The sequence below is a fragment of the Toxorhynchites rutilus genome, chromosome 2, assembly GCF_029784135.1.
Source record: "Toxorhynchites rutilus septentrionalis strain SRP chromosome 2, ASM2978413v1, whole genome shotgun sequence".
Taxonomy (NCBI): Eukaryota; Metazoa; Arthropoda; class Insecta; order Diptera; family Culicidae; genus Toxorhynchites; species Toxorhynchites rutilus.
This window is the reverse complement of record NC_073745.1, coordinates 258,086,487-258,101,927: the sequence shown is the minus strand read 5'-3', so window position 1 is coordinate 258,101,927 and position 15,441 is coordinate 258,086,487. Positions and strand designations below refer to the sequence as shown.

The 15,441-nt window shown below is 37.6% G+C and overlaps 1 protein-coding gene across 1 annotated transcript in view; it reads left to right on the top strand.

Annotated features, from left to right (window-relative positions):
• The window catches only part of LOC129764599 (uncharacterized), a 339,603-nt gene extending 329,135 nt beyond the window's left edge, over nucleotides 1–10,468 (top strand). The window contains exons 6-9 of the mRNA XM_055763825.1: nucleotides 4,931–5,126; nucleotides 6,377–6,589; nucleotides 6,657–6,887; nucleotides 6,949–10,468. Coding sequence (XP_055619800.1) covers nucleotides 4,931–5,126; nucleotides 6,377–6,589; nucleotides 6,657–6,887; nucleotides 6,949–7,097 — 789 coding nt within the window. The 3' untranslated portion in view covers nucleotides 7,098–10,468. The remainder of the gene's footprint in view (nucleotides 1–4,930; nucleotides 5,127–6,376; nucleotides 6,590–6,656; nucleotides 6,888–6,948) is intronic.
• Nucleotides 10,469–15,441: the final 4,973 nt, after the last annotated feature.

The window sequence follows — 15,441 nt, the reverse complement described above, 5'->3', positions numbered from 1 at the left end:
CACCACATCTCGTTTGGTGGTCATCGAAGCAACATCGTTGCCGGCGAGCGTCGAGCGGGAGTGGATTGTCTTCAGCAGCATTAGCTCCTGCGCAGCGTTTTTCTCGTTCAACATCGATCAACACAGCTTCAGGTGAATGTGTGTAGTTCCCGACGACATCTGCTTGCTTAGTGCTAATAAGATGGTACCGTCACGGGCATCGGTACCGGATGTTATTTACAACGAAAAGTTTTGAGGGCATCCTAATCATCACTAGGCAACTCACGGGGTAAAAATGCGCTCCGTCGTCGAGCAACCGCACGTGAGTCCTACCTGATAACTGCTGCTTACTATTGGCGATAGTATCTGGGCGTAGTATAGGGGGTCATTCACAAACATGATCGCGCGGTAGTTCTCACAAATCAGCTTGTCACCTATGGTACAACGTCGCGATCGAGACCTCATCCGTTGTCGCTGTCTCAAGCAGTGTCTCTTCTGGCCGACGATCAATCGGCACTTGTCGTCAAACTATGCGATCCATCGACCTCGTTATTGATACCCTTCGACGGTCCCTACTGTACTGTTCATTACTGCTTCTAGGGTATTCCAATATTCATGCAATTCCGTTTGTTGTAGTAGTCTCCATGTGTAACTATATTGGAAGGCTTCCCTGAAAGATGATGATACGTACGGTCATGTTCTTGGAGGCAGCGAAATAAATCATTCTTAGGTCATTTTTTCGGAATCCTCCATTTACCGATCTGAACTACTGCTCTTGGCCAAACAGAACGCTCAAATCACCGATGACGATTCTGATGCCATGTCTGGGCAACGATCGTATTTACGTGATGATGCCGTGTATTTACGTGATGATGCCGATGTTGAAGAATCCCTAATCCTTACATTCAGTGGCGTCGAATAAAGCTTTTGCACCCGGGGCGGAGGAGTTAATTTTCACCCTCACTCCCCGGCAGAAAAGGAATCAATCATATTTCTTCAATTTATTCAAAATAAATTCGATCCAATCAGCACCACTCAAATCATGTACCGGGAGGGGGAGGGGGGGCCATCGTTATCAGTTTACTGTGATTGCTTGATAAGTGTTTCGCAGTTGTGATTTTTTTATAGATGGTGTCCGAAGTTTGATTCTTATTCGCTTGATTTAAAAAGCATTTTATTCGATGATTTGTTTATGTTCTCAATTAAATAGGTACTAAAGTAGAAAGCTTAAAAGCATATTGAACGAATTTATTAAAAATACCAACCAAATAATACCTGTGCATAAAGTTGAGACCTGTTTTCTGCATCATATGCCTTAAACAGGTCTATTCAGAACGGTAACTAGCATACACTCAACAATATTGTACGTTGTGTTCCTGAGCTTTATGAACCGATAAGGAGATGTTCTTTTCCTTATGATGTTCTAATTGTCTTGGTTCAAATTTCTATACAAATCTAATGTCTTTGTTAGGTTTCTGATAGGATTTTCAGGATTAAATCTGACAATAACATCATTCTTGTATTTTTTTTTTCTATATTGTCAACATCTGCAACTACAACTTTACTGAACACCATACTTCTTGGGGAGAGTTTTCTCAAAAAGGTCTGGTTTAGGTAGCTTACCATCAGCATGAATGAACAGCCAGAAGTGCAACGGAGTACTTCAGAATCATTTCTGCTGTTTTTACATAAAAAACAATGTAATAATGTAATAAATTTTTAATCATCCAAAAACTTGTTTCAAATTTAAGCCTTAAATTGCTTTCAAAACAGGCTATTGAAATCACCAATCGGTATATAAGCGAGCGCCGCTCGTAAACCCACTCAGTTATAATTGAACAGCGATTGGAGCATGTTGTCGCTGTTGTGGTGAAGCTAACTTCGTTTATCTTGAAAGCGCTGATGAACGGTGTCGCCAAGAGCCTGTTTGTGCACCTTAGGCCAGAAGGGAATCCATCAGGAGGAGAGTGATGCCACGGTTCCGCTTGAAACATCGGAGCAGCCGCCACACACACATACACACGCGGAACCCTCGTTGCTATCATCGTTGCTGAAAAATAATCTACCAGTTCCCCTGGGAATTGAAAAATACATTCATGCGAAAGAGTTTATTTTAATGTTTTCTATCCATATAACACTGCAACCAAATACATTTGGTTTTGTGATTTTTCAATCAATCGCAATTGACAGGAAAGCTTCTGAATATTATTTTTCCCCATCAGTAGATAATTTTCGTATCCAATATTGGATGCATAACATGAAAAACGGAAAATTTTTCCCATCGCAAAAATCATGTAATTTTCGAGCGATTATTTGCTTCCTACTCATATAATGCTGCGGCCAATACATTTCGTTTTGGATTTTTCAATCAAGTGCGATCAACGTCTTTCGGAAATTTATTAGAGGTGAAATGAATCTTAAGGAATTCCCGCTCTACGCGCACTGGCAAACGATGTTTATTACTCAACAATTTCTCAAACGAGAAATGGGTGTTGTGAGAAAGGATTAGCGAACGCAAAAACAACAAACGGGAGAAAGAGATGTTTGTAAGTTGAAGGAAATTGGCAGAAAACGTCTTCATTTTATCTTTCGAAAAATGTAATTCATAACACTTCGTTTTGCCAGAAAGAGATTATTAATGCTCAAAGGAGGAATCGAGTCCTCCGAGGAAATTACCCAGCGCAAATTTGAGTCGACTATCGATTGCGGCATTCGTACACAAATAATTTTCTAATGCAATTTCATCAAAGTGATTTCTTCGATATGGGGAAATATTCACTACATCATGTCATGTATTTCATATTCTTCACTATCAAATCCATATCCATGGCACCTATCGGTATCGAATTATCATCGACACCACGATTTTCGCTAAATCCTCCTTTCAGTTCGGTCTGTAAAAAACTTTATGAACTCTAATCCATCAAATTTGGAGCCCTGAAAAGGGCCATTGATTATATGCTAAGCTAATATAGCACGCTCTCCTTGGATACGATGGGCCAGCTGGATGTCCCTGGGCATGATGTGACGCGTTTTGCATGGATAGCACACAAATTGGTATCTTCGAATAGGCCTCCTGCAGCGTCATAACCGCGGAACTTTGGAAGCGCAAGTCGGTTTTGAAGTCCTGAGCAATTCCACGAACCAAATACTGCAAAGGTAGCTTGCGAATCAACAATTCGATCGACTTCTGATAGCGAAGAATTTCACGCAAAGTTCCCGGTCGATAACGATGTGGCTTCTTCACGCTTCCTGCGGCTGGTGCGCTTATCCGAGCTGCTTTCGTGGTGCCTTACCACCAAAAGACTAACGAGCTGTCTGCTTGGTCCCAAACAAACGAGTCCTCACGGTGCGAGAGTAGAGTAAGAAATGAACGAAAGCAAAGGAAGCGTCATTTTATAAACCATAAAGTATAGAATGTAAACCACACCCTTATTATATTCGTTGCTTACCCAGAGAGAGAAACGAATAACATCGAAGAAAGTATACAGTAAGCTTATATATGACGCTGCAGGAGGCCTATTCGAAGATACCAATTTGTGTGCTATCCATGCAAAACGCGTCACATCATGCCCAGGGACATCCAGCTGGCCCATCGTATCCAAGGAGAGCGTGCTATATTAGCTTAGCATATAATCAATGGCCCTTTTCAGGGCTCCAAATTTGATGGATGAGAGTTCAGAAAAGTTTTTTGCAGGCCAAACTGAAAGGAGCATTTTCATTTGGATACCATTCAGCATCGAGGAAATTCCGGAAAGATCTAATCGTTGCTGAAAAATAATCTGCCAGTTCCCCTGGTAATTGAAAAATACATTCATGCGAAAGAGTTTATTTTAATGGTTTCTATCCATGTAGCACTGTGACCAAATATTTTTCAATCAAGTGCTATTAACAGGTGGTTATCGAGTTAGCATTAACCACTGGAGGGCTTCGAGTATCGAGAAAAATCTGGAAAAATCTAATAGTTGCTGGAAAATAATTTGCCAGTTCCCCTGGGAATTAAAAATACATTCATGCGAGTTTATTTTAATGTTTTCTATCCATATAATAATGCGACCACATACATTTGGTTTTGTGATTTGTCAATCCAGTGCAGTTAGCAGGAAAGCTTATGGATTTTTGTACCCAATATTGGAAGCATAAAACCTTGAGCTTCCAACGTAACGCTCTCGTTTTCGAAGTCCCTCAAATATTCATTTATTCATTCATTAAAAATGGATTTAGATTCAACTTCAAACAAATGATCTCTAAATCAACGATAGTCACCCTTGCGGTTATACCATAGATATAACCCACTTCCTGTTTTTTCAATGGTTTGGCGCCTGAACACAACAATAAAGTTCAAATGACCAGTTTTTTAAATGAAGATAGTTATTATATCCTACACAATATACTTCAATTCAACCAACTTCTTACATATCCTGAAAACTCAGAAAAAAATAGTGGTTCTATAGTTGTGAAACGCAATTTACATTAAATTGTAGCAAGTCTTTGATTAAAACGTATCAAACTGTTCATTCAATCAATCAATCAATCATTTCATTAAAATTTGTATACGAGAACAACTATTATCCGTTCCAGAAACTTGCTCATTTTTCATAAACTGATAACTATCTTGTGCATAAAAACAAAATAGATTAATAGAAACACAAATGGTACAAATGGAAATAGGTACAGAAAACAATCCCACTGCTTCAAAAGCCTGTTTTAAAGAGGCTTCTCTATGAATATCAAATGTTTTTGAATGATGATGCCAATAGAACACGGAAAAATTGAAGATAACACTAAATGGTATCCTGAAACAGCCTTCAACTTCCACCCTTCTTTGGTTCACGCTTTCCGAAACGTAATCTCCAAAAACCCAACCATAGAAAACTTGTTAACTAATCGGATTTATATTGTCTTTTTCCACCCTCTCCCCCGTCAATCGGAAAATCCAAATCATCACCAGGTGCTGAATCCGCTCGACGCCGTCTGCAATATGCCGCGACCGGACGCGATTTGTGTCAGTAATCTTCGAAGTGCCAAAAAGATCGACAAAGCTGTCCTGACCGAGCGACCGGATGTGAAGATTTTCCTCCCGTTCCGATTCTACTTCTACCGGGTGGAGGAACTGTTTACGCCCAACACGTACAACAAATTCTTAGGTGAGTATTTTCAGTTGATTTGTGAAATGAGCGGTTGAGACAACAGCAACAAAAACAACCTTTTCCCGTGGTAACCACAGGTGAAAAACTATTTTCCTGCTGCGGTTGAACTCATGCATAAGTCGAAATTTACACACAACGAGCGCGTTTCGTATTTGGCTTCACCCAATGAGTGGTAAAATTTTAAGAGATGTTTTGAGTTCAACAAGCACATTTTCAAGTACACCCTATGGACTCATGTACATATGAGCCGAGCTGATGGCGGCACTACTCTCGCATCAGGTTCTACTCTTTTGGCTAAATGTTTACATTCCAGTACCCTTTCCTCAATATCACACATTTGGAATTGAAAGAAATTCCAATATTCTACATACTCCGTGTTCATAGCGTGGTTGTAAATATATGAACACATATGGTTCTGTCACGTTCGTTGGGCGTATACTTCACAATACATGGATGCCGTGTATCAACTGAACCCAAAGTTACTAACACATTCTAGGAACTCGTATTGTCACTAACACTGTCTGCCCGTTTACATCAATTTAGCAAGACATTGTAAAGTCAAACGCCACTCACAGTCATTACAATGCTGATATGTGTCTGACATTAATAAATGAACGAATGTTTTGGAATTTAGACAATGCATCCGAAACCCTATATAAGTACGATATAAGAATTTTGAACGAATTACTACTACGTCTATTACCAAATCCCCGGAAGTCAGTTCCTTTGTGATATATCTACTAGAATACACTTCAAATTATATGACGTAAGTATGTACGATAGAGAATGACGAAAGACTACAAATATTTAACAGATACCACATGTGATTACAATGCTACTCAGTTAAAGTTAGAGGATTAATTCTCCATTCCTACTACCATCTCAAAGTAGCACCCTCGAAATGGCTGTACTTTGTGGGTGCTTCCCTGCTACCTTAAAGCCAAACATATCTCTTTCTTGCTTGGGATGCAATGTTGCAGTATTCTTCCATCCAGTGTTCCACAGCTTACCTATCCGCACCCTATAGAAGGTTCATGTGAATTGTTTGTCCGCACCCCTAGGGTATACCCTAATCCCTGTGCGCAACCCGCTGTTATGTTAAAGGCTGTCATCTCCATTTCCGGAATTACACAACCTTCCGTGAACAAGGGAAGTAAAACATCTAAAACCCCATCTAAACCTGCCCAGAAAACGCAGCAAGGGGGTATACGTGTAGGAACTTTATTTATTATATTTCAACTCTTCAGTTGCCCCGGATGGTGATCATGTGATCTCGTTGATCGATGAGATTTCCTATGTGCCAGCGCCATCTCCAATGCTGTCGCAAAGAGAAGACATCCCAGCGGAACAATTCTGCAACGGTGATAGACGACCTGCCCAGTGTGGAGATAACTGTAGGTGTACCCACATGATCGACATCCCCCTGGATGCGATCGTGGAAATTGTACTCGTGGACGAAGGTAACTGTCGATTCCCTTATTCCCCCCCTGTAGTCTTGACCAGACAACGTTCTGTGGCCTCTTTCAGTTCAACAAGCCAACCTTAGTCATCCGTTTCATTTACACGGTCATGCGTTCAATGTGATCGGTATGGGTCGTTCACCGGACTCTAACGTGAGGAAAATCAATCTTAACCATGCGCTCGATTTGGACCGTCGAGGTTTGCTGAACAGAAGATTCAACGATCCACCGCTCAAGGATAATGTGGCAGTGCCGAACAACGGTTACGTTGTGTTGCGGTTTAGAGCAGATAACCCAGGCATGACTGTGACGGTCTAAAAGCCCCAAAGCAATAATAACACAATAATTTTTTTTCACAGGCTACTGGCTATTCCACTGTCACTTCCAGTTCCATATTCTGATCGGCATGAATCTCGTTATTCACATTGGCAACCACGTTGATCTGCCTCCAGTGCCAGTGGATTTCCCCCGATGTGGAAGCCATCTACCACCGATAATCTACCAGTAAAGGCACCCGTGATATCACTGCTGAAATACAACAGAAAAAGAACAAAAGTATATCAGTGCAATAGAGCTAACGGTGTCAAAACTAACTTTAATATCACCAAATATGATTCAGTCTCCAGCGTCAATGGAAAAAAAGGGGGTCTGCCAAAAACTTCCGGATTATATGATATAATTAGAAATCTAGATAGGTAGTATAAGTATTAGTAGCTATCCCTCTTGTTTCGGCCTAAGACAAGACCTAACAATAGCGGGCCAAATTCCTGTCAAATCCGAGCTAGCAGTTGATTGGTTACTTCTGACAGTAACCAGCAAAAGCAAATATTCACGAAGAATGTTAAAAAATTTATGTATGTCTATCGGCTATAATTATTTAACAAATATGTTTGTTACATCAGTTTGTAATTTATTCGCATTGTTCCAGTTCAAAAAAAAATTAAATAATACGGGGATTGAATGTCGAAAAGTTATTCTAATAATTTTTTATCAAATTTCGTTCATTCCAATTCCCAAAACACAAATGCGTCACAAACAGGCTTATCGAGTTGCGCCTGATGATTCTGATACCGATTAATGTTTTCAATCGTAATGACGGTGAGTTGTTTACAAATATTTAACCTCACATTGTGACGTATTCGATGTGTACTTTTTGACTATAAATCACTACTGGCATCACCTAATGAAAATATGGTGAGCCATATTTTTTTAGAAGAATGAGCAAAATAACTCATATAGAGTGTTCAGCGATTGTTTCAAACAACTCCTACTAAAAACCGTAAACTATATAAAACAGCAGATATTACTCATCATCAATTGTTTACAATGAACACATCCTTGTTGTCAGGTCTTGTCTCAGGTTTCAACTTGAACGGCCCATGCACGTACAATATTATTGCGCAACAGTCGGGTTTGTGCAATTAAATTGAATCGTTTGAAGATTATATTGAAGGTTGTGCGGAATACATTATTGGTCAACATTGCACAATGAATATCAAAATTTTTAGATTTCATACGAAATAGTGACAAACTTTTCAATATCAGAATACACGTTCAATATTTACGAGCCGTTTTACACTTAAAACGAGTAAGCCATCTGTTGGTTTCTTCTGTAAACTATATAGCTATGTCGTTTGAATGACATTTTATATGAAGCAACACACGTTGAAAAATATTGAACAGTGTTTTAATATAATAAAAAAAAAGCAATACTTCCACTGTGAATATAACTCTGCACTATTTTCGAATGATTCTTTCAATGCTTGTGTTAATTTTTAAAAATAATTCCTATCAATGTTTTAAGCATAGTACAGTTGTCAATGTCAAAATGATACATGATTAAAAAACAAACCAATGGATGGCTCAACCTTTAAAACAGGCGGATAATAGATGTTTCAAAATAGACACTAGCATGGCAAGAAGTGAAGCTTGTGTAGTTCCTCGCGTAGAGGTTATTATAACGACAGTGCTCATATTTGTTTACTGACGTCGCTATGGTGATAGCCGGCTGAAAAGTAAACAAAATATTGATAGTACACATAGTAAACATAGTATACCGTGTTCCGTACTGTCGCTTCAAAATTAGCCAAACCAGTAGGGGCAGTGGGGGCAAATTGGTCACCTGCTTGTTTGGTAGTATAACTGTCGACTATGGATTTCGCACGTCAAAATATAAATAAAAACAGAAATTGCTCTCTCGATAGTCATTCGGCCGTAGTTCTGTGCGCATGGTATCTACGGAATTTCTAGTGAAATTCAGTTTATTCAATCTGATATGTTGAACAAATCATCAGTTTGGACGACTGTTCAAATTTGAACAGATATTTTATTCAATCTCAGCGGTTAATTAGCATAGAAATTATGTTGATGTTTGGGAGCAAAGAGGTGCTTAACGACTTGCAATGTTCTGTTTAATAAAGCTCATCACATTCTACTCTTGAAGATGTTCCTTTTGTGGCTTTGACCCTGGAAAAATATACAATTCCAACTAAACTAAGCCTCATTCTGCGGAACGTTATGTGTTTCTTACAAAGTTTTTGTATGCATGAGAAAATTTAAATTGAGACTCTAGGTGAATAGACCAAGCTTATTTCATACATGGACCTACTATATCGAATAGGATTTGTACAAATTTGAACAAAAAACGCATAAATTCATCCCATTTAGCTAGATATGTGCGAGTGACCACTTTGCCCCTACTAGGTGACCACTTTACCTCCAAGCAAAAAAAAATTCGATTTTTCACCTTTTTGCTAATGATGAAAAACGTACTATTTTAATTTTTTACAGTAGAAGCCGTATGCTATCTTTAACAACAATGATTTGAACTATAATATTCTTAGAAAAACGGAAATAGTAGCGATATGTGGACGCTGGAAATAGACATATTCCTTAGGATGACCACTATGCCCCCACTTCCCCTAATTTTCATCTACCATTTATTCTATCTTGCACATCTCGGAACCATTCGAATAATCATCGATGTATCCAAATGGCATCCAGATGGCACCAGTGTTTCTCCCGCCAAAATAGAATGTAATTAAAATGTACGTTAACATAACACGACAAACATTTTTTCGCTAAAATTTAATTACATAACAATTTCATTACAGTCGTATTTTCGGAATCAGAGTAGGCAACGAAATAATAAGATAATAGCCAAACAAATTTAATATCATTTGATTACTTGTACACATACACATGAAGTAGACATGAGTGTAGAGATGTTAGTGTTACGATTCGTTGAGATTTAAATGAAGTTTGTTATACCGACCATTTGTATTTATGTGCAACGAGTTAAGAGCTGATGTAAATACTAATAAACTAACTGATCCACAGAAGAATTCCTCGTTTTTCATTTAATTTCATTATTATGTTATCGATTTTATCTATTGCAATTTTTTTGGACTCTCTCACCCTAAAGTATACAGCGTGGGAAATTCCTATAAGCACACTTTCATTTTTTATTTTAGGATCAGCTAAAATTTCATAACTATAGCATTTGATAGAACTTCCAATATAATGATTATTTTAACATAGAACGTCCCAACTCTATTCTCCATAGTTATGTGAATAACGAGGTTTATCACTTTTCAGAATAATTTTAAAAATTTGGTTCGAAACTTAGTCAAGCAAGTTGTTTGGGGGCCGTCCACATACAACGTGGACAGAAAAAGCATGATTTTAGACTCCCCCTCCCCCTCCGTGGACAAGCGTGGACATTTACTAATCCCCTCCCCTCAAGTCCACGTGGATATTTTGTGCATGTTTTTGGATCAAGGAAATTGTTTATTGTTGTTTTGTCTATATTTAAAGTTTATGTTATATTATCGGACCTTTAACGGTTATCCCGTTTTATCCCGATTGTTATCCTAATTCAAACGGCATTGTAAAAAAAAATTAAGCAAATTGGCTTTATTAGAAGTCGTGTTTTTTTCCTATTTTTTCAAGTTTTTCACTATATCCTAACAGTTAATTTGTATCGCTATTCGGTTTCTTCCAAATTCCATTTATGTAGTCTTGATATTTCCGTTGTTGAATTTCGCATCAAAACATCCCTTAGGGGCTGTCCACATACCACGTGGACAACTTTAGGGGGGGTAGGGGGTAAGACAATGTCCACGCTTGTCCACGGAGAGGGGGGAGGGGGTATAGATCGAGTCCACGTGGACGGGAAGAATTTTTTTTTAAACGCAACCACCAGTGTTCTGATAAAAAATTTCGTGGAATTAAGTGGCTGATTCGAAATATTTCAGGAGGTGATGGTGGATCATATTTGATGAAAAAATTCTACGCATTTAGTCTATTCTCAAATAGAGTTGTTGAACTTTTCTTGAGTAGAATTTTATGTCTTGAACTGACTCTAATTTAGAAAGTACGCTACTTAGAATAATTATGCTACTCAATTGAAAGATAGGAAAATTTTGCGTAGAATGCAGTTGTAAAACATTTAAATCAATGGAACCAAGTAACTTTTGGAGGTAAAGATGAAACTTAAATTTTGGTACTTTTATAGGTCTTTATGAATTTTCCAAACATGCATGATAAACTGGATTGTTTCTATCAACCAAATTGAAGCTGTCCAACCATTCTACAATTCTTTCATTGAAACTACACTGTGATCCTTTATTTTATCTTGCAAAAATTTAAATGATTCACAACATAATTTATGCACAATTTTCTCAACTGAAAGCAATTGGATCGTGCTAAGCAGCGTGATTTTTGAATTAAAGTCAGTTTAAGGCAAAAAAACGGTCTGAAGGAAAAGTTCAATAATTATTTCGTAGATGAGATTTGACCATAAGCGTGGAAGATTTTTTTTTCATCAAATACGATCCTCTATCACCTGATTTCGGATCAGCTACTTAACAACTTGTATACAATATTTTTTCCAACAGATATAATAGTTTTCGGTATTCTATTTAATTTATGAGAAAGTTTTCTCAGCAGTTTAACCCATTAACGACCAAGCTGTAAAAATTATTTTTTTAACGAGCTCCATTGGTGTAATTTTGATTATTGGCGTTACAGAAACCCAAATCTTCAAGAATTATTTTTTCCCGTCCTTCCGTTTTCCGGGAAATGACAAAAAAACCCGAAAAATCGCCAAACAGAAACATTGGCTAAAACCTACATTTATGATCCTGTAGGAGGTACAATCCAATGGGTTTTTTTCTACATCACAATGTGTGTTCTTTTATCAAAGTAATACTGTATGAAAGTTTACATTTTTTTGCATTTTAGAAGGTTTTGTTTTTTATTAGGTTACGAGGTATGGCTATTAAATAACGAGACTTCGCCCTAGAGCGGTTGGGGAAAAACGAATAGTGCATTCGATAGCTTGAAGTGTCAGCTATAAACGTACGAAAACACATTTTTGTCACTATAGTAGTTTGCGAGCAGCAGTGGTTTGAATGGAACGTGGTTTGTAGTGCGCGTCGGAAATCATGTGTGACGACAAACACGAACAACAACGCACCAGTCCATAACGCGCTGTCGGTGAAGCAATTTTTAGCCGATAAGGGCATTCCAGTGCTCGAACATGCCCCGTACTCGCCAGATCTAGCCCCATGCGACTTTTTTCTATTCCCCAAGATCAAATCCGTGTTAAAAGGTACCCGATTTCAGTCCGTAGAAGAGGCAAATGAAAAAGCGACGCGGCTTTTGAACGCCATCACAAAAGAAGGGTTTCAGCACTGCTTCGAACAATGAAAAAAACGTATGGAAAGGTGTGTGAGAAGCCAAGGGGAGTATATTGAAGGGGAGCATATCGTTGTACCGTAATTTTTAAAATATAACCCTTTTTCGTAACCAGTCTCGTTATTTAATAGCCATACCTCGTTTGTGAGGTTATGTACTTTTCGCACATAATTGCTTTAATCCGAATTTATTGTCCAATAAAGTTATACAAAATTGAATGAAATTGATGGTAATTGATAGCTAATAAATTGAGCTATCATTTGATGCTAAAACCTTATTATATGGTAGCTTTCCAAAGCCATGAAAAATTATCAAAGTTGCTGTTCGATTTTCCGAACGCTTGGCCTGAATCATTTCTTCATGTTTTTGATTTTTGATTGATTGATTTCTCAAAAACTTATTTCAATCGGGCAGCAGATTTCAAACCAAAAATGTACAATTTTTTTAGAAAATGGGGAGGATCAAGGGAACGGCTGATTAATTTGGCGTTGAAGTGTTCTTTAGTAAACTGTTCGAATTTGATAAGTGATGTCTTGATAAGGAATTTAGCGGTTAAAAATAACTTTTCGGGCAAAGTTAGTAAAAAAATCAATGAGTCGTGAGTTTTCTGATGTATACACCGATTCTGCATTCCGCCGAATTTGCATTTCGTTCGAAACCATCATTTCGTTCAAGATATAATTTTGCATTCCCTATATTTTTGCCCATTCAAAGGTTCGAAGAGAAGCAGATTGAACGAAATGCAAGAACAACTTGAACGGAATACAGAATGGAATTTTATCAAGTCGATCGAAATATTTCGAACCGATCGAAATACAGAATAGGGGTGGTAGTTTTTCCCCGCGAGCATTTTGAAAGCCATCTAGACAATGGTCAATAAACAGTTGAAAAATTAAAAAATATACATTGAAAATATTTCTAATGCGCCCTCTGAAAATTCCCGGAACTATTGTGGAAAACGTTTTGCATTGCGCTGTTGACTTAAAGTGAAGCGAGTGTGTGAATGAATCGACATTTCCTGTGACCAATCGTACTCCGGAGTGGGCAAAAAACTACACTCGACGAAAAAAAATAGAGGAGCAAAATGCGACATCGAAATTTTTCAATGATTTTTGAAACGCTATAACTCTGTTATAAAATAATGCATTTGTCGAAGCAACAGCTGGAATATTTTCATGTTTGCAGTGGGCAGATTTGACCATCGATTTGCGATGCGTTCATTTCATGATTCAAAATTAAAGGATAAACGGATCATTCGATAGAGAATACCTCTGTAGAAAATAGTTCTACTGAAACATTCTATGAAGCAAATGAAAGCGAAAAAACAGGTTGATTGGATTGTTATTGTGAATATATTTTTTAAATTTATTGCAACTTTAAAAGCAAACGTTTTATCTTTTTATGCAATGTCTTTTGTCTACAACGCATATACACATTAAACTAAAATATGTACGTACGATATCCATAAACCAGAAATTTGTAGTTTGAAAATGCTGAATTTTTTGTCTTTGATGATGATGGTCCCGCCTCCTTCCCCTACAGAGGTTTGAGCAAGACGAGTTATCTAAAAGATAATTTTTTTTTTCAACATTGAAATCAGTTTAGCAAACATGAAAAACGAACTGATTTTATTTACAGATATAAGTTCAAAAAATTGCAATGTCCAAAAAAGCCAATACTCAGTCATGTCCGCCACAGAGCCGATACGGTCCCGACGAGGCCCTTGCAGCCAAGTGGTCCACCAGAGCACAAGTCCAACCGCCAGCCTTGTTTTAGATTGACTTTGAATACCCTCATTCAGAGAAATCGAGAAAATTTCCTTTACGAAAAATTCCTAGACCGGCACTTAAAAAAAACTTTCAATTTAATATCCTTTATATCTGTGTCTCGCGCGCGACGCTCAAACTTTTGTAGACTACTTTAATTTAGTTTTTTAAACTTCATGTCATGATTTATATCGAAAGTACAGGTGTTTCGAAATCGCATAGAAATTTCGACCCTTTACTCCTCAATCCTTTATGAAATGAAGATCTTTAGATATCAGTGCATGGTCTCTATTCCATCTTTTCTTTTCTTGAAGTCCTTTTTAATTGATGAAAAAAATCTATGCATATAAAATTGTTCTGTTTGTTTTTGTGCGCTTCATAAACCCGAAAAGTTCGCCATTGATGGAGCTCATATTATGACACAATATAAAATCCACTTCAAGGATTGTTATTGCTACTGCCCACCCCTCAGGAAGCTTTAAGATTTTCAGATGGAATGAGCACACTCCTGAAGTAAAACAGTGAGCCTAAATCAACTTTCTGGTATTGAATACGTATTCTATGTGGTAGCAACATTTTTTTTAGCAAGTGTTTAAAAAATCGTGAACTAAAATTGTATCCGATAAAGATTTTAAATCCATTTAATTTTATTCGATTGGCGTTGCTCAAGATCAATCTTTGGAATTGTGTGATGTAGATTCTGGTGCGGATTGTTCAACTGTACATTGTGCGTTTCCGTGTTGGCATACTAGATAGCCAAAGCGTGGCAGGGTACAGTTAGTAAAATTCTAAAAAAAAACTTAAATTGAATTAAAATTTAATGTAAGCGCAATCCACTTATTTTCTCGATTATTCTAATTAAATAAGCAAAAATGTCCACGTGGACAACAGGGGGAGGGGTATGAAAATGTCCATGCTTGTCCGCGGAGGGGGAGGGGGGAGTGTATAATCGTGCTTTTTCTGTCCACGTGGTATGTGTCTCGAGCAGATCATTATATATCTTATGATATCTTGTGACAAATTCTAATACTAACCGATTCTTACGATTCTTAGAGAATCATAGCTTGAAAGTCTGCTGTCTGATTGAAATACGATATTTGATAAAGTTTTTGGAGAATCAAAACCATTATATTAAAAAGATAGCAGTTTGTTGGCATATAATGAAAAAAACAAATGAAGGGGGCAGGTTTGAGAAATGTCGCGTCACTAGTTGTATTGAACCGTAATGCGAAGTAAAACCTGGAATGAATGGAACGCTCAAGGATGCAAGGATTTGCTGATGAAATACGGTTGTGTCGTGATGGATGACGTACTGCAAGGTGTTTTTTTTTTTGGAAAAACAACAGGACAACAAATTTAATACACACCTCGTTAGATCTGCAAAGT